This window comes from Elgaria multicarinata, chromosome 10 (assembly GCF_023053635.1).
Source record: "Elgaria multicarinata webbii isolate HBS135686 ecotype San Diego chromosome 10, rElgMul1.1.pri, whole genome shotgun sequence".
Lineage (NCBI taxonomy): Eukaryota > Metazoa > Chordata > Lepidosauria > Squamata > Anguidae > Elgaria > Elgaria multicarinata.
In genome coordinates, this window is record NC_086180.1 from 16,477,620 (window position 1) to 16,503,275 (window position 25,656).

The window sequence follows — 25,656 nt, forward strand, 5'->3', positions numbered from 1 at the left end:
GGTCTGACCCAGCATCAGGGCCCTTCTTAGGTTCTTATGTGAACTTTAAATTGAATTTAAAACAACAAAAAACAACACTAAGAAGACTTATAAAGGTGTTCTGTTAATAATACTATAAAGGCTTTGTGGCAACTAAAAAACTAAACGTGCACAATACAAACAGAATATAAATAAATTTATTTCAAAATACGCAAATACCCCAAAAGTTACATATCAACACACATGAAAGCAAAGTAAAACAGTGTTACCTAGGATTGCATTTAGGCAATACGAACATCTAGGAACATTGGAACCTGCCTGAGTCAGACAGTGGTCCATCTAACTCAGTATTCTGTACACAGCCCAGGCTGGCTGGGAATGATGGGAGTTTCAATCCCAGCCCATCTGGAAGGCACCAGGTTGGGGAAGGCTGGCCACGCTGACAGGTGTTCCTGAGTTTCAGATATGGTCCTTTCTCAGCCCTGGAGTGTCTCTACATTAAGGGAAAAACCCAAGCTCTTACCAGGCTTTTTTGGGGGGGGGGGGCTTTCCAGGATCACTACTGACTTCTTTATGTGGTGACCAACCCTCCCCTTTCTACATCCGGGCTCGTTCCCAAGCAAGCAACGCTTCACCGTCATTTCCTGTAGGGCCTAGAAGCTGCAGCTCTCATCAGGAGAGGAGAGAATGATGTTGTCTGTCGGGGGTGGCCTGTCCGCAGCCTTTGATGGTGGGTTGGGAGGCGACTTCCTCACGCACTACCAGCTCCGTCAGCGCTTCCTGAGCAAACCGTACCTGTCGGAGGCGGCCGAGCAGTTCGGAGCACTGGCCCGGGAGCTATGCGCACAGGAGAGCCTCCCATACGTGGCCTGGTGCAAGCTGGCAGTGGTGCGCTGCTCCCAGAGCATGGGGCACCCAGCCGGCGAGGCGGCGGAGCTGGGCGAGACGGCACACCTGTGGCTGCAGCAGGAGCGGGAAGTTTGCCTGCGCCAAGGCCCCAGGCTGGTCCTGTCCGAGCACCTGCCCTCCATTGTTGTTTTTTAAAGCAAGGTTACCAGGGGAAAGTGCGGGAGACGTCCTGGAGGTTGACGGCACCATGTAAATGACCTGAAAACCTCTCTGAATAGCCAATCATAAACCTGCAATCAATCGCTCCATGTTGAGAAGCTCCTAAGTAACGGTGCTGGGGATTGAACCTGGGACCTTCTGCATGCATTGCAGCTCTGCTCTTATTGGTTTATGGACTATGACAAATAATATCTAATTTGCACATGTCCAGCATGCTGCCACATGAATGTGCTGGACTCATTTGAGAGAGCACCACAATTGCTGGAGAAAGCTGCAAGAGCCCACTCAAGAGCCGTACCCTGCCTTAAAATGCAAGAACACTTGAGAATACTTGAGCCTTCCCGGTTGGGTTTGGCTCTGGCCTCCCAGAAGCCCTGTAAAACGGGGCCAACTTGTGGGCCTCCAGATGTTTGGGTCTACAGCTGGCTAGAGCTGATGGGGATTGTAGGCCAAAACATCTGGAGGACCACAAATTGCCCACCTCTGCTGAAAAAAAACACAGAAAGCACCTATTCCATGCTCCTTGGCAGGGCCTGGAATTTGCTTGCGTATTGCTATTGTCCTTTAGTTGCTTTGCACTGATGTCCCAGACTATTGACTAGCCTGCTTGCCTATTTATCCATAGCATTCCCATAATCCACCCATACCACCTGGCTGGGATGTTGCCTGACATCATCCTCATTGTATCTCTAACTGAAATCCCTCCTGCAGCAGAACTTTCATTCTTCGGAAAGCCGTGGTTGAAACAAAGTGCTAAGGTAACTTATAGGCTGGAGAGCAGTGAAAAAATAAGAAAAACAGGTGAATATGTATATACTGAGCCAATGACATTCCCTTCATTTCTGACTCGCTTTGTTGCTTGAGCAGTTGAACATCTTGATGTCTGACAAGACTGTGGCTTTCAACCAGATATTAGAAATGTGCTTGGAACTGCTAAATGCAAGCTCTTTCTTTGGCATTTCTTATGACGTAAAAGCCATACGAAAAAGCTGGGAGCTCCAGGGTGCTTCCTGGTCTAAGAAGCTTCTCCCTGAGAGTCGGCAGTGTTTCATCATCCAACATTTTGAGAACGTGACCATTCAGCCGAACAGACCTACAAGAGGAAAGGATGATATTTTAGACACAAAACCTAGGCTGGAAATAATGGAACAGCCTCCTCCAAACTGAAACTCTCCAGATGTGTGGTGACTACAGCTCCCATCATCCCCAGCCAGCATGGGAGCTATAGTCCAATACATCTGCAGGGTACTAGGTTGGAGAAGACTGGCATAGAACAATAAATCGTAAGCTTGGGCAGGATTTTATTGCATTTTTTTTTTTACATGATCATTTCTCAAATTAAGATAATGAGGTGTGGGTCATAGAGATAATAAAGCAGTGGACGGTGCAGGACAATATAATAGTGACTGTGAAATGTAGTGTTCGTCTTATTGCATCATGTTGGTCTTGTACGTCTCCGCCCACTATTACTTTGGGATCAAGACTAAAGTTTCTGGTTTTGCATCGGTGTACCCAGTTATTTCTAAAAGGAGAAATTCTCTGTTCATTTACGCAGAGGCTTACTACTTTATTTATCGAATGTTTCATTCTAAGATAATAAAAAAACATAGTCTTCCAAATATAGTATGCTATAGGCAATACCCCAAGTTCCGCCCTTGTATAGCAGGTGGGAGTTCCTGGTGGAAGACCTGACAGTGTCCTTAAGAAGTTATTTTGGGCAACCTCAACTGGGCGTACTTTTGTGGCCCCCCCCATATTTCAGCACTGTATGTTATTTGGGGTACCACTATCACTATAAATACTCTACTAGCCAGGGCTACTAGCTGTCCACCTCTGACCTTAGCGAATCTCAACACAGTTTGTGTTGATTTTCGTGCTTTCAGCTTTGTTGAAATGCAGGATATTATATTGGAGGAGAGCAACATATGCAACACAGTATTAAGGATATGGTTTAAGTACAAAGTACACCTCGCATCCACTACCTCCTCTCTGATATGAATTTTATGTCCTGTGGAATTTCAAACAGCAAGGACACTACAACTGCAATCCTAAATACACTTGCCTGGTCCCATTGAACTCAATGAAGCTTACGTCTGAATACACACATACAGGATTACACTATTACTTATTTTAATATTTGGATAACTTTTCATATGTTGAGAGTTCCAGAGTTCATTGAGAATGATGTAACTGAGAATGATCGAATTGAGAATGGTATATTTATTTATTTATTTATTTTATTTATTTATATATTACATTTCTATACTGCCCAATAGCCGGAGCTCTCCAGGCGGTTCACAAAAATTAAAAACATTCAAAGTATAAAACAACGGTATAAAACCACAATATAAAATACAATATAAAAGCGATATAAAAGTATATAAAATATACAATATAAAAGTATATAATGGCAAATGATAGAATTACTTTCAGCAAATTTAGGCAAAGGTCTCAAACTCTCCCATTTATCCAGTATTACAAACTGGAAGTAATGAATGGGCAGTTAAAAGAAATATTAACATCTTTACAGCGCAACCCTATGCATGTCTACTCAGAAGCATCCCGTTCAGTTCAATGAGACTTGCTCCCAGGTAAATGAGAGTAGGATTGCAGTTTCAGATCCTTAACAAATTTTGAAGGTGGGGGGGGGATGTCTCCTGTGTAAATTCACCTACTTTTTAAAAATTATGCAAGTATTATTTAGAATGACATGGCATGCTGGACTACTCACGTGGAAAGTATGCTGTCTTTTCCCTCAGGTAGTAAAAGATATTCATCTATTTGTTTCTTGGATAAGGAAACGGGCAAGTGTAAATGTTTTGTGCTGTTGCAGAGGTTTAAGGCAAATAAGGTGAGGTCGCCATCTCTGTACTTTGGACTGGAAGAAAAAAAAAATCAAGCAGCTCGTGAAAACAACCATATATAACAAGCAACGTACAGAACAGATGCTTTATTCACACCTGGGAAAATTTATCTTGTCTAGAATCATAGAATCATGGAATAATAGAGTTGGAAGGGCCATTGAGTCCAACCTTCTGGTCACTGAAGGGATCTAGCAGAAAGCATCTGACAGATGGCTGTCCAGCAGCCTCTTGAAGGCCTCTAGGGTGGGAGAGGCCACAACCTCCCTAAGTAATTGGTTCCATTGTCTTGTGGAAGCCAGGGCAGGTCTATGATGCTAAGAACTGGATCAGTTCTTAGTTTCCGTTGAGTTTTATGGAGCAAAGTTAGAATCCACCACACCTGAGGGAAGGCCAAACCTGACCCTAAATTCAACTCCCTTTTCTTTCTCCCATATTCCAACCTTCTCCAACTTGGTACTCTCCAGATGTGTTAGATTGCAACTCCCATCATCCCCAGCCAGGGATTACTGGCATTGTAGTCCAACACAACTGGTGGGCACCAGGCTGAAGAAAGCTGATTAATATTTGAAAGGCGGAGATTCGCTTTTATGGGAAGGAAAAAGTGCTGCACCTTTGCAGAGAAAAGTGCACAGGGCAGGGAAAACTACATACGCACACACACACACACCCTACCTCTGCAAGAAGGTGGGTGTGGCTCAGTCTCCACCCAAACGGATCCCATGGGGAGAGCAATATGTGAGTCTGCCTACACTTTATAAACACATAGTGGTGGGCATTTTGCTCATATAAACTGAATAGTAAAAGTAATCCAGATCCTGACTTAGCGGCTGTCTTTACAACCTTAGGAAGAAAGTGTGACATTATTATCCACATTTTTAGGAAATCAACTCTGTTCCATTAGTATCAAATGACAAAGCATATTGCCCCTAAAACCCAGCTTTTCAGCTTGGAAAAACCATTGTTCTTGGTCGTGGTGGTGGTGTAGAACCAAATGTCATCATTAGAAGTATAGCTTCCAAATCGTGTGAGTTACTGGTTCCTCTCTATTCGGCCCTGGTTAGGCCTTATCTAGAGTACTGTGTTCTAGGGGTGTGCACGGACCCCCCGCTCCGCTTCACTTGCAGATCCGCCATTTTCCGGATCGGGCCGCTCCGCCCCGCCCCCGCTCCGCCCACTTCCGCTCCGCTCCGCCCGGAGCTCCGGATCCGGATCTCCGTTTCCCCCCCCCATAGGCTTGCATTGAAAGCTAAAAAATTATACAACTTTTTTCTGTTCAAGTTAGAAACCTCATGTTTGGCACCATGACACCTCATGGGGATATACACACGCATGCCAAGTTTCAAAGCAATCCCATCATCCCCTGATTTTTGGCGAATTTTTGAAAATCGGGCACCCCACACACACCATCCCTGCGAGGTGGGCAGGGGAGGAGGGAGGGAAGGCAGGCAGGCATGCAGCTGGCATTTCTGGGGGCATAAGGAAGTGAGCCAAGGATAAGCCAGTAATGCATAGAAAATGGAATAAATCAATCAATAAACAAAGGAGGGGTGGAATTAAAAGCAGCAGTGTTGCTCAATAAACAACAAGAAGAACTTTTTTTAAAAGGCTATATCTGTCTTTTACCAGCAATAGGGGGACGTGCCCGGGGGAGGGGGAAGTAGCTGCCAGTTCAAGACACTGACAGCCACAGCTCCGAGAAGAAGTAAAACGCTCACTTCGACTCAGAACAGGCATTGCTCCACCACTGAAAAGTGACCATTCACTTCAACTCATGAGAGGCATTGCTCCACCATTTTACTCTCTTTGGAAGGCTCTATGGCCTTCCAGTGCAGGAGAGAGTGGGGGCACGTCCACGATGAGATGCCCTAGGGGAGCTCATCCCCTTGCACCACATCGATTCAGTTGTTCCCCAATGTTAGGGTGGGGAGCAGTGCTGTGTTTCTATCTCTTATTCTTGGCTTAGTATATGATTTCAGGTTGTGTTTGTGCATTTGGTGGGGCTACTGTGTTAAAAAACACGGGGAAAAGCCCGTTCAGATGAAGAAAGAGAAGTTTCCCAGAATCCCAAGTTACCTGTTTTGCCTATGCCCTCCTCCAACTTTGGGATCATCATGACCGGGAGCTGACTCTGCCCCTCAGCCCTTTGAAAAAGGTATTTTTCCCGCCGATTTTTTAAAAACGTCTAGCCCGCGACCCGTACGATGCAGAAAGTTGAGAGTGGTCTCAAAATGACCCCCATCCACGACTCTCTGTGCACAAGAATTTTCAGAACGATAGCTTAAACCCCCCCCCAGTTATCCCCGATTCTTTCCCTCAATGCAATCCTATGGGCGAAAAGCCGAAACGCAGTTTGAGCCGCGCGGTTGACCCGATTTTCAAAAAAATATAGCACGCGACACGGACAACGCAGAGAGGTGAGAGTGGTCTCAAAATGACCCCCATCCACGACTCTCTGAGCACAAGAATTTCCAGAGCGATAGCTTCAAAAACAACGTAGTTATGCGCGATTATTTGCCGCAATGCAATCCTATGGCGAAATGTTTTCAAGATGGCGACCGGAGCGCTCCGCCTGAACTCGGAGCTCCGAAAAATGGTCGCTTCTCTTCGCCTTGCTTCTAGGGGGTCCACGGTCCGCTCCTACTCCGCCTCTGGGTAAGGCGGAGCAGGCCAATCCGCTACTGCTTCTACGCTCCTAATCGGAGCGGAGCACATCCCTAATGTGTTCAGTTCTGGGCTCCACAATTCAAGAAGGACGGAGGCAAGCTGGAGTATGTTCAGAGGAGGGCAACCAGGATGATCAGAGGTCTGGAAACAAAGCCCTATGAAGAGAGACTGAAAGAACTGGGCATGTTTAGCCTGGAGAAGAGAAGATTGAGGGGAGACATGATAGCACTCTTCAAATACTTAAAAGGTTGTCACACAGAGGAGGGTCAGGATCTCTTCTCGATCCTCCCAGAGTGCAGGACACGGAATAATAGGCTCAAGTTACAGGAAGCCAGTTTCCAGCTGGACATCAGGAAAAACTTCTTGACTGTTAGAGCAGTACGACAATGGAACCAGTTACCTAGGGAGGTTGTGGGCTCCCCCACACTAGAGGCCTTCAAGAGGCAGCTGGACAACCATCTGTCAGGTATGCTTTAGGGTGGATTCCTGCACTGAGCAGAGGGTTGAACTCGATGGCTTTATAGGCCCCTTCCAACTCTACTATTCTATGATTCTATGAATGAGAGAGAGAGTTGTTTTCCCGCCCTGTCCAGGCTCCTGGCTTCTACTACATTTTTATGAATGGAAACTAAGCAGCTGTCATTTCTTGAGGGCAAATAAGCCCCAGTAGAAAGGCATTTGTCAAGTGAGAATTCCCATCTCATTTTGGACTTCGGTGCAGAATGTGCCACATTTCAAAAGCAGGAGAACAAAGGAGCGGCAATAAAGATCTAGGTGGGTCTTCATTGCCACTCCTTCATTCCCCACATCTGACGTGAGCAAGGCTTGAGATGATCCAGTGCAGTGGCGCTGTCCTGAGGGGCTGCACCAGGGCTAGCACAATGACCCCTGCACCTTTTCCTAGGGTGCTTTCAGACGGAGGCCTCAACACTACCAGCCAAAAGGCATCGTGCAGCTATTTTATCTTTCCTTTCTTCACTGATTTTTCATGATAAGGAAGAAGATGGAAGAAGTGGTTGGGTCAAACACGGCAGGTTTACGCGTTGAAGACACTGGGCTTCTTTAGATTAAAGGGAAACCACGTTCGCTTTCCAGCGCTTTGCTTTCTGCTTCTCTTCTGCAGTTGTAATGAGCTGAATTACATGGGAGGAGAGGAGCGACCATGTGGTCTGCAATTGAAAACTTTTTCTCCTCTCCATTTTCAAAGTATGAATGGGACAGTGCCCTCTAGTGGGTGTTTTGTAGTATGTCTTTGGCTACACACAGTAGGAAATCCTAAGGTATTTCCGAAGAATCAAGATACCCAAGGTTGTTGGGGGCGTTTTAAACGGAATAACCGGAGGAAGAAGTGGGAAACTTGCAGGAGGTTCACGTCGTTGTCAAAATGACCCACAAACCTCCGTGAGCGGCCAGTCACGAACGTGCAATAAATAGTTCATTTAGAGAACCAATTGCCCTCTGGTCCCCCTGTAAAATTCTGTGAATGGGGTAGGGTGATTGCAGGATAAAAAGGCTCATCGGGAAACATCCACAACCCTGTCTTGCTTTGGGGAAAATTCCAAGAATGGGCCACTTGTATTTCTAATGTCTTCAGAGGCTATTTGATTTTGCACTTACTGGTACTCGTTCGTACAGTGAAGATACACCCGAAGCTTCCTTGGGTCTTCACCTGTAAGGTTAACATGCAGGACTCTATTGCCTACTAGTTTCTTGTACACCAAAGAGAGCCAATAATCCTACATTGCATTAAGAGAGAGAGAGAGAGAGAGAGAGAGAGAGAGAGAGAGAGAGAGAGAGAGAGATTTTATACATGACCCCAAAAAACCAACGTTAAAGAAATATGTTAAATTACTTGATGAACTATTGACCCGCTTTGCATGTCATGGCTACCCCTGCCCCCACTGAGCTAAACAACCTAGGGATGCTCCATCCCTGGGTTGTTTATTGTGATATCCAAACCCAGAATTGTGGGTTGTTGGGGGAGGAACAACAACGAAGACTTGTAACCCATGGTTTGTTGTTGGGTTACCAATCTCAGTTATTCCTCCCCCAACAACCTACAATTCTCGGTTTGGACGCCAGGGTCAGAGCTGCTGTGCCCGGCTCCAGCATTTGCAATTGGGCAGCAAGAACCAACATGGTGAGTTGTTCCTTCTTCAATCTCAACAACTCATGGTGACATGTGAATGGGGTCATTGTCTTCAAATAATAGCTTGATGTATAATCAGCAAAGAGTTACCCTGTGCAAAGATAGGCAGGAATAAGATGGAGTCTTCCACATCTTATTTGGGATGTTGAGAGAGTGTTGTGGACGTTCTCATTTTTCTCACAGTGGCCAACCGGTTTCCCATGGGAAATCCACAAGCAGGACATGAGTACAACAGCACCCTCTCGCCCACCCTCCCCAGCCTCTGATACTGGAGGAAGCATAAAGCCATCAAGACTCGTAGCCACTCATAGCCTCTCCCTCCATAATTGTGGTATCCTGGTGCTCTCCAGATGTTTTGGATTACAGCTTCCAAAATCCCTGACCATTACCAATGTTGTCTGAGGCTGATGGAGACTGTAGTCCCACACATCTGGGCTAGAAGGACAAATCGTCTAGAGGGGAAACGTCATTGCAAATGCACACATACTGGCAAAGGGTCAAATCTGGCATCCACCAGATGGTAGCTTCCTGCTCCAAATAGAACCTGTCTCATCACCACATCAATGCCCAGCAGGGCAGACTGCCCTAGTTTGTCCAGCCACCTGACAAATAAAAGAAAAGAAAAACACATCCAAGATTAAAGCAATTAGGGCATAAGGGGGAAAATCTCCTCTAGCCAAAGGGTTGTGATATTTTGTTCTCGGCACGTGGTAGAAATGGGAGCCACTTTAAAGTGGCATCCTTTAATCATTTAACAGGAATAAAGTACAGAACAGTTTATTCCTGGATGTTAATTGGCATACAGGCTGTAACTGTGACCTTTAACAGCTGTACTCAAAAGGAGTAGACACAACATTGAAGAAAAATATTCTGTTATTGGCAGAGATAAGGCGGCCCCCTTAACTTTAAGTGCTTGTTCTTAATTACAGAATCCCACAGTAATCCAGACACACAGCTCCCAAATTCCAACACACACACCCACACACACACACACACACACACACACACGTGAGACTTCTCTAAGTGAACCCCCTTCTGTTAATGTAAATGTGGGCAAGCTGCTGGTTTGCACAGAGCTCTTCCACAAGCAGGGATCAGAAGGAAAATCCTGTGTGACATGAATGCTTGCATACCCTTAGCAGCATTGCCCTTTGTAATTTGGGACAGAGCGCCCCACGAGACAGTCTCATGTCCCATAGGACGTTCTGTCCTAAATTACAAAGGGCAATGCCACCAATAATTTCAACCTGGAATTAAAATAAAACATACAGTGGTTTTGCCTCCCTTATGGTTTGCCAACTGCACAATCACTGGATTTTCCTGGCAACGACCAGTTGGTTGGACATTAACAGGTATCAATGATCGCAATAGCTTCTCTTGTTTGGACAAATGCAGAGTTGCTCGTTTTCTTGATGCGGTCTTGATATTCCACAGAAGGAATGTACAGTATTTTTAAGGGTGCTTCCAGGGGCTTGTCTATATGCCCTCTGTACCGCATAGTGGCTGTGCAGTGGTGCTGCATTGTTTAAATGACGCAGCTGCCAACTCACAGCCACATCGGGGTTTTACCTTCGAAACTGCGCTTTCTCGCAATGCCCTTTTACCACGACTTTCCGTTTGCCCCGATGCCACCACGTTGTTTCTCCTGTCTGTCAGTGGTGGCTTCGGTTCAGGGGTGTTCCTAGGGATGGATCCCAGTGCAGGGTAACCCCAGGAAGGCAGGGCATAGGGCAAGGGGCGGGCTTGACTAGCAGGAGGATCACCAGATAACCTGAGCTCCTTCCTGCCTTCGAGATTTGGCATTCCCGGCCTGCAGCAGCTGCAAAGCAGCGTCGTATAGACATCCCCCAGGTGAGGTTTTTATTGTACCCTCACCCTTCCTCATTCAAAGACTTTTACAGGAATTCCAGACGTCATCGTTGCCTTCCCCCTGCAACCCTCCCATGTTTTCCCAGTGCTTCTTCCATCTATTCTTCTTACCGTGGAAAATCCGTTCAGAAAAAAAAGATGGAATTGCTGCACAGTGCCACAGTGTTAACACAAGCTGCCCTCCATCTGGAAGCATCCTTAGACAAATAATAAGGCCTTTTGGCCTACGCCAGTATCCCAGCCGAGTGGGTTATTTCCCAGAGAAGACAGAGGTGAACTTTAGGCAAACCACTGGTGCTTTATTTGTCAACTCCTGGTCACACAAAGAGCCTCTTTGCATGTGACAGTGGCAAATCATAGGTCAATTAAGCCAGGATTTGTTGCAGCACACGCTGGGCACGTTCCACAGCCTTTAGAATAATCAACCTCCGTTCAGAGGTGATGCCCAAACCCAATCAGTATAGGCTAATTGTGCATTGAATAAATCACAGTTAAGCGGAGTACTAATTGTCAGTTAACTCTGGGTGGTTTAACCCATGATTAACCTATAGTGTCTGAGTCCAGATGTCACGTCACAACCGCCAATCGGAAGTTGATCATACAAAATGGCTGCAAAACCTGCCCAGCACACATCACAGCATATCTTGGGTTAATTAACCCCCAATTTGCTGCTGTTATATGCCAATTGGGTCAAACTAGGCTTTTCTCTAGCCCTATTCAGGCATTCCTAAGGTGGATATACCAAAGACACAAGGGGGAGGGGAATCTCTAGCCCTACCCTTTCCATTATCACATTCTTAATTGCATGGTGACCTTCCAGAGATACAAGCGGTTCTCTTCTTCAGCCACCTTCCATGAGCAGAGGGTGACAAACATGACCATGGAGGGACAGGGCTATACCCATCCTTGTGCGATTGGTATATCTACTTTAGGAACTCTTGAATAGGGCATCAATCTCGTATTATTTATTTATTTATTTATTTATTTATTACATTTTTATATCGCCCAATAGCCGAAGCTCTCTGGGCGGTTCACAAAGCTCTCTGGGTGGTTCGTATTCTTCTCTCAGGCCTCTTTTTCTGGAAACTCCACACCCACCCACCCATAGACACAGTCTTTTTACTTCCAGTAAAAAGATCCCCTAGCTTTCAGGGGTCACCTCTCCCACTAGGGGCTCCCATTAAAGATACATGAGGCATACACTGACTTTACGTGACAGTACTTACATAAAACCAGCAATATACGTATTAGACATGTGAGGCGCGCCACCCCCGTAGGCTGAACTTGTTTCTCCCAGCCACACTTTCTTGCCCGGTACTGTTTCATTCACGATCTATAGAACGTTGTAAAATGGAAGCATAGAAAGGCGAGTCAATGCATAGAGTTAGGACCGGGAGACCTGGCTGAGCGTCTCAGCGACTTCAGATAGTGGAGAGAAGAGAGTGGACGAGCTGAAGGCCTATTCACTCAGCCACTGGGTGTATGGTAGGCTCCCAGTGAGCTTGTTGTGTGCATCCACTGGCATGCACAGGGGCCGTCTTGCGTTACATCATCCCAAATGCTCTAAAATGGACTTGTCCAATGTCTTATGGTTGGTCTCAGAGATCTTACTCACTCTAATTAGAGAAAAGTCAATATCTAGGTTCAGAACTGAATGGAAACCTTTTACAGACTTTATGCAGGATTAAGAAAATAATGATTTGTTTATCTGTGGATTCAATGAATATGAAGAAAACTTTAAGATAAAAGAAAGAGGGGGATTTTGACTTTTGTAGTTATAGAGCAAGAGAAAATATCGTTACATATTTTTGCTGTGGAGAAAATCGGAAGCCCATCTTAATTTTGTATGCTTTTTATTTATTTTTTAATCTGTCTTACTTTGTGTATTTTGTATTTGTTAGTTTGTTAGGTTTTGAAATAATAATAAAAATATTACAAAAAAAGAGAGAGATCTTGCTCTTCAGCTTACCACTGGGAAAGACCGGGTCAACAGGGCCTTTTCCATTGATAACAAATTTGCTGACTGCAGCAAGGTTAATTCTAGCTAGGAACTGGAAGATTCAAGGTGATTATTGTATTGAAGAATGGTATAAAGAAATATGGGATATTGCTATTAATGATAAATTGACATGAGAAGAGGTATAGCAAAAACGAATGATTTTGAGGGAATTTGGAAACAGTTCCTAATATTTGTGTTGTCTAAGGGAAGTGGGAAACCACCAGCAGAAGAAACTATGAGATTTTGGAAACAGGAATAAGGTCCCGAGGTGGGGGGTGCACTTTTATGTTAAGTATGATTATGTTAAAAAGATTAAGTGAGAATATATGATATTAATGTGATTTAACATTATTGTATTATGTTGTTTTTCTTTTAATTGTATTGATGTATGTTTAAGTATTGAAAAATAAAAATATTATAAAAACAAAAACTGGGCCTTTTCCACGTTGGCTCTGCAACTTTAGAACTCCCTTCTCCAAGACCTTCATCTAGTCCCTTATTTAGCTGTTTTTAGTCAGTACCTGAAGAGGTTTTCATTTTGTCAAGACTTTTCCTGATTTTACGCTGTCTTCTTTGCTTTAGGGAGTTTTGTTTTGGATTGGGTGATTATGTATTTTGTCATATTTATTTATTTAAAAATTGGTTTATGTGCCACCTTTCTGCTCCCCCCCCCAAAATGGTGTTCAAGGTGGTTGGTAATACAAGGCAGATTTAAAAACAAAATCTTAATTAAAACGTAACATACAAAATTAAAAACACACATTGAAATAAATAGACAGACCGAACTATTGTTTTAATGTTTCATTTGTAATCCACCTCGTGAGGACTTTGTCTTGAACACTGGGTAGAAATATTTTAAAATAAAATTTAAAAATATTAACTGCCATTCTGTGCCAAAAGCATGTGGAGGTGGATTCACATAACCAGGTCAGAGACAATGCTTGTGCGATTGTCCTATAACTACCATGCACTCAGCAGGTTGTGTAAATGAAGCAGCGATTGTAATGCCCAAATAGGTGATTCCCGGAGCCTCACCATGCAATCAACTTACTATGCTGTAAATACATAAATTTTATTTATTCATTTAAATATTTATAAGCTGCTTTTCTTATTTATTAACTGCCATTTTTTAAGCTGCAACATATAAATTTGTATTTTGTTCACTCAAGCCAATGAACATAATATAATACAAGTGTAAAATTGGGGGGGGGGGACCCAATAATATTATAATAAAACTTTAAAATGCAAAAATCATCAATACATTACAATATAATGGAGTTAGTATTCAAAAAACCCACCTCACTTTCACAGCCACAACAATAAAATATCAAGAAAACTGCTGCATACATGACCAGTACAATACACAAATGAAAAGCCATTCGAAACAAGCTTTGAAAAGCTTTTTAAAATACTTTTCAAAGACTTTTAAAACAGCGCAGTTGAAGGAGCCAACTTCACATATTGCTTGAGAGGAAGTTCAGGAAGTTGGGGGCCACTTCTGAGAAGGTCCTGTACCTAGCGTCTGCCAATCAAACCGATCTTAAAGATGGCCCAAAAGGAGAATCTCCAGTGCTGATGAAAATATGGGTAGGTTCATTTGTGTGCAGGTGGTCAAATAACTTGATTGCGCTCCAGATGTTTTGGCCGACAGTTCCCATCAGCCCCAGACCATGTTGCCAGTGGTCAGGAATGATGGCAGCTATAGTCCAAAACATCTGGAGGGACCCCTGTTGGGGAAGACTGTTCAATGCACTACCCTACAATCCACCCGCCCAGACCAACCATACCTTGAGCTCTTCTTTCACAATTGAGATGAAGGTGTCCAGGACATCTGGACTCAGGAAATCTTCTTTAGTAGCAGTTTTTCCATTTAAATAGTAACTGCAAAAATCAAGACACTTTGCATAGGTGGAAATTCCATTGCCTGCCATTTTAATTCATGCCACAACTGGTTTTCTTTTCACTTTTCTTTATATGTTTCTCCGCGGTTCAACTGGGAGAAGAATCGTAGCTGTCTTGGATTTAACATTTCTCTGAACTCATCACATATTTACAAGGGTGTGGTGGTAGACAGTTCCCCTAAGCATCCTGCCAAGGACAGTCCAAGATTCTGGCCAGCTGGGTTGATCCATATCAACAAACCAGGGCAGGATCTACACTACTGTTTTATAACGGTTTATAATGGTTTTGACAACTGTTCAGTCCCAGGACACATTCCATATACAGTTTTCAAACCGTTTTCAAAATGTTATATCCTTCTTGGTGTAGATCTGGCCCAGTTCTAGCAGTTTTCTTCACCATGAACAGCTCCTTGGTAAAGTGAATGGGTCTTAGGGAGCAGTCCTATGTTCCTTAGAGACAGTCTGGAGGGACATAGGATTTCTCAGTTTTCTGGCTCCGAGCTCAAGGACAGTTAGCATCCAACTTGAATTCATCCATCACGGCGCACCACCACCATCATTTCTTCCATTTCCTACTTTTTTCTGGCCTGGTGCCAGAATGAGGCATTAAAACTATAGCCAGATCTACACCAAGCAGGATATTATAGCACTATGAAAGTGGTATGAAAGCAGTATATAAAAGACAGGAGCCACACTACTGCTTTATAGTGGTATGGAAGTGCACTGACAACTGTTGGGGCCCACTGACACATACCATATACTGCTTTCATACCGCTTTCATAGTGCTATATCCTGCTTGGTGTAGATCTGGCCTAAGTCTACCCCAAAAGGTGGAGATGGCCACTGACTTAGATGGGAGAAGGGACGATAACTTCCAAATGCTATTAATATATTAGTATTTAATGGAACCTCCATGGTCAAAGCACTGTATCTTTAAGTCCTAGGTGCTGGGAAGGAACCGTAGAGGATGGCCCACACCTTCAGACCATACTTGGAAGTCTCCACAGGCACCTTTGGAGAATACTTGAATAGACAGACCTTGGTCTCATCCCCACAAATTGACCTGCATGATGTTCCTACATACTGTGTCCTGCCGTAATGCTTGAATAATAAAGTTGCTGGATATGAACTTGGTACTTACTGATGCCATGTGACAGAATCAATTACTTTCCCTCCTGATTTCAGAAAGCTGCAAAATAACAATAAGAAGGGGGTTTCATGACTTTTCTTTATTTCAGCAGCCTGATCTAGGGGAAAGTGCTTTGTTCTTGCCACTGTTGTTAAACCAGAGGGAAAGAGAAATCTTGGGTGATCTACTGCAAATGGCCCAAAGATCTAGGGTCTCTTCAGGGAGGAAATCACATTTCCTGCTTCTCTTCCGCATTTGAAATAAGCACAATTACACAGAGAAAAGAGCAGCGACCACGTGCCTGTATGTTTCAATGGGACAGTGCCCTCTAGTGGGCATTTTATAGCACAACCTCAGAAGAGTCGAGTTTTCTGAGGTTTATTTTGTGATCCTAAAACTGAGAAAAGGAGCAGGAGAAGCGCAGGAGGCTGACTGTGTTGTCAAAAGGACCCATGAACATCTGCAAGTAGCCAGTAAAAAGCTTGCTATAAATCACTTATTTAAAGAAGCTCCTAGCAGTACATCCTGATCTACTTTCTGCCTGCTACCAGTGTAAGTAGGAAGGGGGAAAACCCCACAGTCTAGATAACCTGGGGTGTGTGGTTTTGTAACCCTGCCCTTCTGTAACCTTGCTCATTTCCCCCACAAACAAGAATACAGCAAATCTACACAAGGCCTGTTCAGATGTCACGCTAAGGCATGGTTAGTCTGATAACCTTTTTGTAGCAAGTGGTTAGTGAGCATGTTTAAACTGTGGTTATGTAGCCACCATGGTTAGAAATGGTTCACGTGGCACACTAAGTCATGGTTCACACAGCATGCTAAGCTATAATGTTTAGCTCCGAGTGCTTAACCATCATGGTTTAGTATGTTGTTTGAAGAGGGCCACAGAGAAATGGTCCAGCATTCCTGACCATTGGGCCTGCTTACTGGGGCTGATGGGAGTTGAAGTCCAAAACATTTGGAGGCCACCAAGTTGTATAAGACCGCCTTAGAGAGTTTGCCAAGGTAAACCATGGTTTCATGAGATGCTTGTGATCTTAACCCAGGTGAAGGCAACAAACTATGGTTAGAGCTAACTATGGTTAAGTGTTACATCTCCACTGGGCCAAAGTATCAGTGTGTTGCTTGATCAAGTCAATAGTAACAAACGTTTCTTTTTACCTCCTCAGCATCTTTGGGATATGTTTGTGTTTCTTGCGAGGCTGACCTATGTCAGGGCCATAGAGTTTGGAGTTCCTGTAGCGGGTGTAATTGTCCAGAAGCCGGCGGAGTTGTATGAAGTCCTGCCCTAGCTGGGAGCCTTCGACCCAAATGCCCGACTTATGCAGGAAGCTGTTAGGCTCTGCAGAAAACAGGTGAAGTCAACATACTTAGATGGCTCCAAAGTCAGGGTAACCTGTGACTCATTCAGAATTTACACAGTGGTAATAATCAACCACAAGTACAGAATGTTAAATATCAAAACCGCTCCTAAGTCAACTTTAAAACTATAGAGAACATTTGCAACCAAAGATATACGAAACTCCATTTTAGCCGGGAAAGGATTTTCAACTAAGCATTGCTCTCAAAAGTCCATTTCCTAGTTTTCTGTAAGGCTGTCTTTCAAAAAATGTAAATCAGTTTTGGGTGGTTGGGGAAACGATAATGGTAGAGTTTGCTTTTTAACATACTGATAAGGGTTTTACGTTACGTTACTAACCCAGATTGCTGTGACTTCTGCAGTTCCAAGCTGTAGATTCAATCCCCTTGATTCCTGCCTCAAAACCTAGAAAGCTGCTGCCAGTCAGTGTCAACGATACTGGGTTAGATGGACCCATAACAGCCTTGGTTTGGGTTAAGTCCAGTGGGCGTTGCTGGGGGTGTGTGTGCAGATCCAACTCCAGGGTAACCATGGGAACACAGGGTAGGGGGTGGGCTTCATGAGATGAATGGCGGCCAGCGCTGTGGTTTTCCTGGACGGATCGCCCGTGCTCTCTAAAGCCATCTAAATTTATTGCTCCTGTTTGTTGTTTTGAGGGAATCAGCTACAAAGTGGCATCATATAGACCCTGCATTGAGCAGGGGGTTGGACTAGATGGCCTTGTAGGCCCCTTCCAACTCTGCTATTCTATGATTCTATGACCCCATGCAACCCAATTCTGCAGTTCTGCAGTGCTGAATTTCAAAAAGGCGTTTATCGTTTTACCCCCTCCCAACCCTGGCATCTGAACGCTCCCACGTGGGAGGCCACGCCCTCTCGGCCCGTACCGTTTCCGAGTTCCCAAGACATGCTGTAATTCTGGGAGTCGGTGTAATTCAAAACCAGCTGAGCGTTCGCGCTGTCCCACTGGCCGTCGCCTTTTCGCAGCAAGGCATTGAGTCCAAAGATCAGATCCAAATCAGCGCAACGTGCAAAGCTGTACAAAATATCCACTGTGCTTGCTGTAAACAAGGTGGAAATGAGAACAACGTTTTATATTATTCCAAGGCTGACATTCTAGGAAACGACTCTCTCCCCCGCCCCAAGCCTAGGTGAGCTAATTCGGATCACCTGAAATCCAGAAGACAGGTAGCAAGCGCAGACGGCTTACACTGATTTTGTCCCACGACAGATGCAGGACATCACAGGTCACTCATGGACCAAGAAGCCTGATTATCATCGTAGGGAAAGAAATGACTCTGTGCTAGGAATCCCTGTTGTCTTGGGCACTGGGCAGGGGTATGCAGAAGGTATATCTCCAGATGTTTTGGACCCCTGCCAGCATGGCCAATGGTTAGGAATGCAGGCAGTTGAAGATCAAAAACCTGGAGCTATATTTTCTGCCAATCCCTGCTCTTGGAGAATGCTTCTCATGTTTCCGATTTCATATTAACAGGCCAAACTGGAAGTACAGGAATCTGGTAAATAGACATTCATTTAAATTGGCCACTTTTGTGCATAATGATAAGCCAGGAATCCAGCCTTATTAAATTACAATGTGAACAAGTAGTGTTTTCATGCACAGCGTCTTCTTGCACGAGGAGATAAACAAAACAAAGCAGGATAGTATAGCATGAACCTGGGACTATGGTTTATTGGACCCAAACAAACCAGGATAACAAGCCAGTTTTAAACCAAGGTTTGTTATTTGCTTATGGATCCTGGCTTGTTTGGGTGCAATAAACCAGCATCCTGGGTTTGGACATCATGCTAAGCTATTTCTGCCTGCCTAGTTTGTTGATGCCCAGCAGACACCCAATGCAGCCTTCAGGGCCAAAAAGGTTGTGCATTCCTGTCTTACACCTAGCAGCCATTCAGTCCCATGTGCCTCTTCTTGTGGCTCCAGCACAGCAGAAGTGGGAGACTGACAGAAGGTATCTCTACATTAAGGAAAACAACAACATTCTTACCAGGGTTTTTTCTCAGGTCTTTTCATGTTCACTATGGGCTCCTTTGATGGCAGCCAATGGGGACCATGCGATTCATGATTGAAAACTTCCTCTCTGAGCAATGCTCCATAAAGTTAAATGAAACAGCTCCTTCTAGTGGCGGAATTAATCCCGTGATTATTTTAAATACTGCATTATCTCTTTTTTTTTGAAAAGCGAGATTACTGGGGGAAAGCGCGGGAGAGGTCCTGGAGGTTGATGGTGTCATGTAAAAGACCTGTAAACTTCTATGAGTGGCCAATAATGAACGTGCAATAAATTGCTCTTGTAGAGAAGCTTAGCGCCTCTGGTGCTGTTCACTAGGAAAGGGGAGAAAATCTGGTGCCAGCACCCAGCATGGTGGGGCAAATGCCAGGGGGCCTACTGCAGCTTTGGGAATAGCACCATGGAAGTACATACTAAAGGAGCCATTGGTACTGGGGTTTTACTGGATGCTAAAGGTACTCCTTTGGCCACGAGTTGCCGATCCACCCTGCAATGGAATGAGTATTGTCCTAAGTTTCTAGCCTCCGTGATTGTCAACAACAGCAGAAAATAGTTCTTCTGATCTGTGCACAACGATCACAAATGTCTTACGTGTGATGGTGGCATTTTTGCGAACCGGCTTGTCCTCCTCCTTGAGGATGAGCCTCTCCTGGGAGGGCCAGAGGGACTGCAAGTGCTCTAGGATGTCCGAAGGAGCGGATGCGAATTCAGAAATGCCATTAGCACCTACAGCATGAGAGAAGGGGTGGGGAGGGAGAAAGAGAGATGAGCGCTTCAGGGCTATATCAATCCAGACAAGACGGAGGTAGTGTTAGCGGGTGGTTCATCTGTCTGGCAAGGTGATGTTTGCCCTGTCCTGGACGGGGTTGCACTCTCCGTAAAGGATCGGGTCCGTAGTTTGAGGTGCTCTTGGATCCAGAACTGTCACTTGAGGCACAGGTGAACTCAGTGGCAAAGAGCACCTTTTATCAACTTAGGCTGATATACCAACTACACCCTTATCTGGACAGAGATAGCCTAGCTACAGTTATCCATGCTCTGATAACCTCTCGTTTGGATTACTGCAATGTGTTATACGTGGGGCTACCTTTGAAAACGGTCCGGAAACTTCAGCTGGTACAAAACAGGGCAGCCTGTTTACTAACAGGGACTGGCTGGTGAGATCACATAACGCCAGTCCTTTTACAATTTCATTGGCTGCCAGTCCAGGTCTGGGCCCGATTCAAAGTGCTGGTACTAACATACAAAGCCCTAAATGGCTTGGGGCCAGGTTATTTGAAGGAACGCCTCCTCCCATATGTACCTGCCCGGACCTTAAGATCATCCACACGGGTCCTTCTCTGTGAGCCCCTGCCAAAGGAAGTGAGGCAGGTGGCTACTAGGAGGAGGGCTTTCTCCGCTGTGGCACCCTGGCTGTGGAACGAGCTCCTCAGAGAGGTCCGCCTGGCACCTACACTGTATTCTTTTCGTCGCCAGCTGAAGACCTTTTTATTTTCTCAGTATTTTAACACCTAAATGTAAACTTTGCTGTTTTAATTCTGTATTTTAATCCTATATCAATTTCTGCTGTGTGGTTTTATCCTGGTTGTGCTTTTTATATTGTATTTTGTATTGGGGTTTTTAGATTGTCAGATGTTTTATTATGTTCTTAACCGTTTTAATTTTTGTGAACCGCCCAGAGAGCTTCGGCTATTGGGCGGTATAAAAATGTAATAAATAAATAAATACCATTGTATTTTAATACAATGGCTGTGTACATGACTACGCCCTTGTGCCATTATTCTAGATCATCCTTCTCCAGTCCAACACCCTCCAGATGTATGGGATTACAACTCCCATCATTACCAGCCATGCAGGCTGGGGCGGGGGGGAGGGCTGCTAGTCTAAGTTATCTGGCAGGTGCCAGGTTGGAGAAGGCTCTTCTAGCGCAGGGCTGAAATACATCAGGCCCATGGACCAAACCTGGCACTCTGGCTTTTTCCAGATGTCCCCTCCCTCTTTCCCCGACCATTGATGGGATGGTGGTTTCCTGCTGTTTGCACTGATTTAATTCCTTTAATGTGCAACTTATTGAAACAATGAAGTCATGACTACATATCAATGGAGAACTGGGATATGAATTTGAACAAAGCTGTTGCCTCCTTCCCTCATAAGGGAGATGCTCCAACCCCATCAATCATTTCAGTTGCCCTTTTCTGCAAACTCCTCCAGTCCAGTCACCTGACCAAGTATTGGAACACCGCGATAATATCAAGAATGTGTTTATATGCAAAATAATAAGAAGAATATATTTATTTATTTGTTACCCGCCTCTCCCTCTGGATTGAGGCGGGGTACAACACAAATGCAAACACCATAATATATATATATATATAATTGATTAAAACATATAAAACTAATACATTATTAAAAGGCATCTTAAAACTCAGCTGGGTAGGCCTGCCGGAATTATAATCGATAAATGAACTAAAATCTGACGAAGAATGGATTCAAAGATCTTTCGCCAGGTTGCAGCCCCAGCCCAAAGCCATGTGGAATTTGCGGGATTGTTCGGAGCAAGACCACACCTGGCAAATCAAAGTGTGAATTGGCAGATTTCAAGTAGCCAGTGGCTACTATCAAGGATTATGCTGAATTGTGTTTTATTTCATGTGCAAAGTGTTGATGCAGGCTCCCGAATGAACGAACGGAGAAGCCCCCCATTCGAGGAATACAGGGTTGTCAGCAGCTCTTGGTGCCTAAAATAGGACAACACTGTGTTTACGGGTAGTATAATAGGACTGCTGACACCCCTTCTGTGAAAAGCTTGAGCAGGAGTTCTGCAACAGCTACCTTTTTTCACTTAAATGTAGGGGGAATAATAGTCTCTATTAACACCACCACACGCTGAGAGGAGGGTTTGCTTTTAGGTTTTTATCAGTTCTTGTTTTTCTGTCAGCTCACTAGAGACAGCAGGTCTTCTTCTTGCCACTCATTTTTCCTTATGAAAAGTTACCTCCTCCTAACCAGACCTTCCTAAAATGCTAAGGAGCCAGGAGTCAGGATGATTTGAAACTCCGGGACAGTGTCAAGGGAAGGTGTGGTTGGGCGCCCGCTGAGGGCCCACACCTAGGGCTGGATTAAGACATACTGAGACCCTCAGCCATGTCAAGAGTCAGAGGTCCTATGCCATAAAAACAAAGAGGAAAAAATATTATATTATAGAAGAAAGGGTAATGAAAAGGTACCATCCAGTGTTATTTATTTTATGTATTAAATTTATATACCGCCCCATAGCTGAAGCTGTCTGGGCGGTTTACAAAAGTTAAAAACAGGGAACATTAAAAAGTATACAAAATTTAAAACCATCAAATATATAAAAACAACAGGATAAAACAGGATCCATTTTAAACAACAATTCTGGGGTCCACCGCTCTGTTAGGAAGTGCATGTAGTTAAACAGTGTTAGATAGCCTTCTCTGAAGTTCACTGTTTTTTACCTTTATAAACCGCCCAGAGAGCTTCAGCTATGGACATTTAAATGTCATAATAAATAAATAAGATATGCATAAAAGCACTCATAAAGTAAGTTGATGTGAACTTCTTTTAAACTGGTTGTAGTTTGCTTCCGATACTAAATGTATTAATTAAATTATTTTAAATGCTGAGTTGCCACGCTTTCTCTGTATAAGAAAACTCTAATGTAAGCCAGAAGAACGTAAGAACATATTGTAAGAGGAGCCATGCTGGATCAGACCAAGGGTCCATCCAGTCCAGCATTCTGTACACACAGTGGCCGACCAGCTGTTGTCCAGGGACCCACAAGCAGGACATAAGTGCAACAGCACCCTCCCACCCATGTCCCCCAGCAATTGGCGTATATAGGTTTACTGCCTCTGATACTGGAGATAGCCCATAGCTATCAGGCCTAGTAGCCATTGTTAGCCTTCTCCTCCAGGAATTTATCCAACCCCCTTTTAAAACCATCCAAACTGGTGGCCATCACTACATCTTGTGGTAGTGAGTTCCATAGTTTAACCACGCACTGTTTCACATCAGACTTTCCAACATATTTAAGCCACAGTGATTTCATGTTAGTTATCTCCAACGTATTTCGAGGTCCTTCGTAATGGCTTCCTTGGTTTCTTCCTAAATCCGGCACTGCTCACCCTCCACGAGGGGCCCACTGACAAGAAACACCCCCTCTCCTGAACTCTTTCCTTCTCTTCCCCATTGCAACCTGCTTCCTCACCTGCCTCTCATTCTGACCCAGACAACAGTGGTGGTGGGAAGGAGGAGCAGAAGATGTCATGGCCTCTTTACTCACTGGCTCTCTGCCTGACAAGTGAGTAAAGCGGTAGTAATGTAGAGAAAGAAAATGAGCAGTAACAGCAGCTGGTGGCAATGGCAGTGAGAAGGGAGACTCACTGAAGGAAGACACCCACGGAGGGTGTCTTCCCCAAAGGGCCTCAAAATCTAGAGCCGGCAGCGTTGGGTTGGGACATCTGTTTAGAAGCTCTTTTGTCCTGGTTCCAGCTACCCATGGGCTGGCTGTTGTCACTCAGGAGGAAAAAAGAGTACTTGGCATCTGTTGAAATGTACGTTTCTCTTTATTAGTGCTTCACACATCTGGGAGCCTGGATAGACTCCACAGTCAATGCTGGCTCCAGGGCTTGGTGCAGGTGGGGGGCGGGGAGCAGATGCCTGCAGTGAGCCCTGCTTTCCCCACCACTGTTCTGACCTTGAATAGCTCCTTTAGACTTCTGGCTGGTTATAAATAAACCCAGAATGGAGCCTTTGCCCCACCGAAATTGGAGCTACCGGCCTCCCCTGTTGCCCTCGCTCCCTGGGCCCAATCCACACCATGTCCCAGAAGAAGTGGGCAAGGCAAGGGGAGGCTGCTGTTCCCTTCTCCATGCTCTGGTTCCTGCTGTTTGGAGAGGGCAGGTGAAGAGGTAGAGGTCTGGTAGTGGAGGGATGTCAGCCTTGGCACAGGCCTAACAGTTTCTGGAATATTGCCCTGCCGTGCTTTTTCACCTGATATTACATCTAGGCCTCAATCCTGCTGAAATTAGGCCCAAAAAAGATGTGTGATCCTTGTCCCATCCTTTGCCCTTTGATTTTTCTTTAATTGGGGTGGGTGGGTGTAAGCTGGAGGGGTGTGTGTGTTAACCCCTTGTCTCCACTGCAGTCCTGATGGGAATCACAGACAGATCGGGTTGAAATGGATCAGAACTAATTTGTTTTGTTGATTTCAGTAGAGATGAGTCTCAGCTAAATTGAAACAGGATTGGGGCCTTAAGTCTGGTATCCTATGGCTCACGTATTATGTCTTCAAACAATAATCTCTCTCTCTCTGAGGATGTCTATACAGGTTCTTTACCCCAACCTAAACGCGCAGATTCGCATTTCAGGAGACACAATGCAGCGCCGGGTTTTTACCACGATAATGCGCATATTCGTAGTTGCGATTTACCGCAACTTTTGGATCAACATCCGAGTTTGCACCATGTTATAGTTATGTGTCGTTGGGGGAGTCAAATCGCATTTTGACATGTGGGCGGAGCTTTAAGGGCAGGACAAAATGATTGGCTGATTTCCCGCCTTCCCACCTATCGCGTCTTCCTCTGACTCCCTCGTTCCTTCGCGCCGTTTTCATTTTGAATTATATGATTCTGCGGAGCTCCACAGATAGAGCTTATAATATTAAAACAAAGAGGGGGAACAGGCAGCCAGAGGAAGGAGACGTATTCAGTCCCCCTCTCGCTATTGGAAAAAAGCTCAGTGTGTTTAAATGCTACATCCCCCTGAGCTGACCGCTTCTCCACCCGTGCCTTGCGCTTCTCCTGCTTTTGGGAAACCTTTTGTTTTTGAAGGGTTGTCCTTTGCAACGCGCTGCTTTCCCCCCACCTCACATCCTCCTCTGCTGCCTCGTTCTCTCTCTCTCTCTTACACACACACACACACACACACACAGTGAAAGTTGGCCTACGTGGAAGGAAATGGGTGCAATGATGAACCACAAACTGGGATTTTCCCATTTGCTCTGTGTCTCCTGCTCTGTTTCTCAATCTTGCCAAGGTCATGATTTTCTATACTGGTGCCTGGAAGAGTCGGCAGGAGAACGACATAGACCAGGGAGTGATAATAAGAATTTTCTCGCTTGTGGATGCCGAGATGTTTTGTTGTCGCGAAAATCTAAGCGCATGATGACCTTTTGGACAAAAGGAAGAAAGACTCGAAAGGGGAACTAACTATTCATATATAGGAACGTGTCAGAGAGTCTGTGCTTTATGTTTTATCTCTCTTAGAATAAAGAACCTGCCTGGTTATCTTTAATAGATGTGTGCAGCTCAACTCTATGCTCACTAGCAAGTGTGTTTTTCAGCCTTAGCTTCCAACCTACCTTGTTTTGCTAGCAAAACCTGCAAAACCTTTTCCTCCCACGTTGGCTCCTTTTCAGGATCGAAGATCATGAAGTCCGTTTTGGTGCCACCAAATCTCAAAAAACCCGGAGATAAGCCTCTTGCTAACGTACACAGTTTCTTTGAGCTGGGGGATTGAATGCCAAGAAATGTAAAGAAGCCCCTTTCCAGGAAAGTGACTTAAATTCATCACAATTCATTTATTTTCATCTCAAGTATTCCCAAAACGGTGTG

General features: G+C 44.7%; 1 protein-coding gene across 1 annotated transcript in view; it reads right to left on the bottom strand.

The window, feature by feature from the left end:
* Positions 1-284: 284 nt before the first annotated feature.
* The window catches only part of HPSE (heparanase), a 32,607-nt gene continuing 7,235 nt past the window's right edge, over positions 285-25,656 (bottom strand). Inside the window, exons 2-12 of the mRNA XM_063135600.1 lie at positions 25,404-25,549; positions 19,610-19,744; positions 17,873-18,046; positions 16,787-16,967; positions 15,635-15,682; positions 14,380-14,473; positions 11,820-11,926; positions 9,212-9,326; positions 8,193-8,311; positions 3,779-3,925; positions 285-2,140 (exon numbers count right to left, since the gene is read on the bottom strand). Of these exons, the coding sequence (XP_062991670.1) occupies positions 1,981-2,140; positions 3,779-3,925; positions 8,193-8,311; positions 9,212-9,326; positions 11,820-11,926; positions 14,380-14,473; positions 15,635-15,682; positions 16,787-16,967; positions 17,873-18,046; positions 19,610-19,744; positions 25,404-25,549 (1,426 nt within the window). The 3' untranslated portion in view covers positions 285-1,980. The remainder of the gene's footprint in view (positions 2,141-3,778; positions 3,926-8,192; positions 8,312-9,211; positions 9,327-11,819; positions 11,927-14,379; positions 14,474-15,634; positions 15,683-16,786; positions 16,968-17,872; positions 18,047-19,609; positions 19,745-25,403; positions 25,550-25,656) is intronic.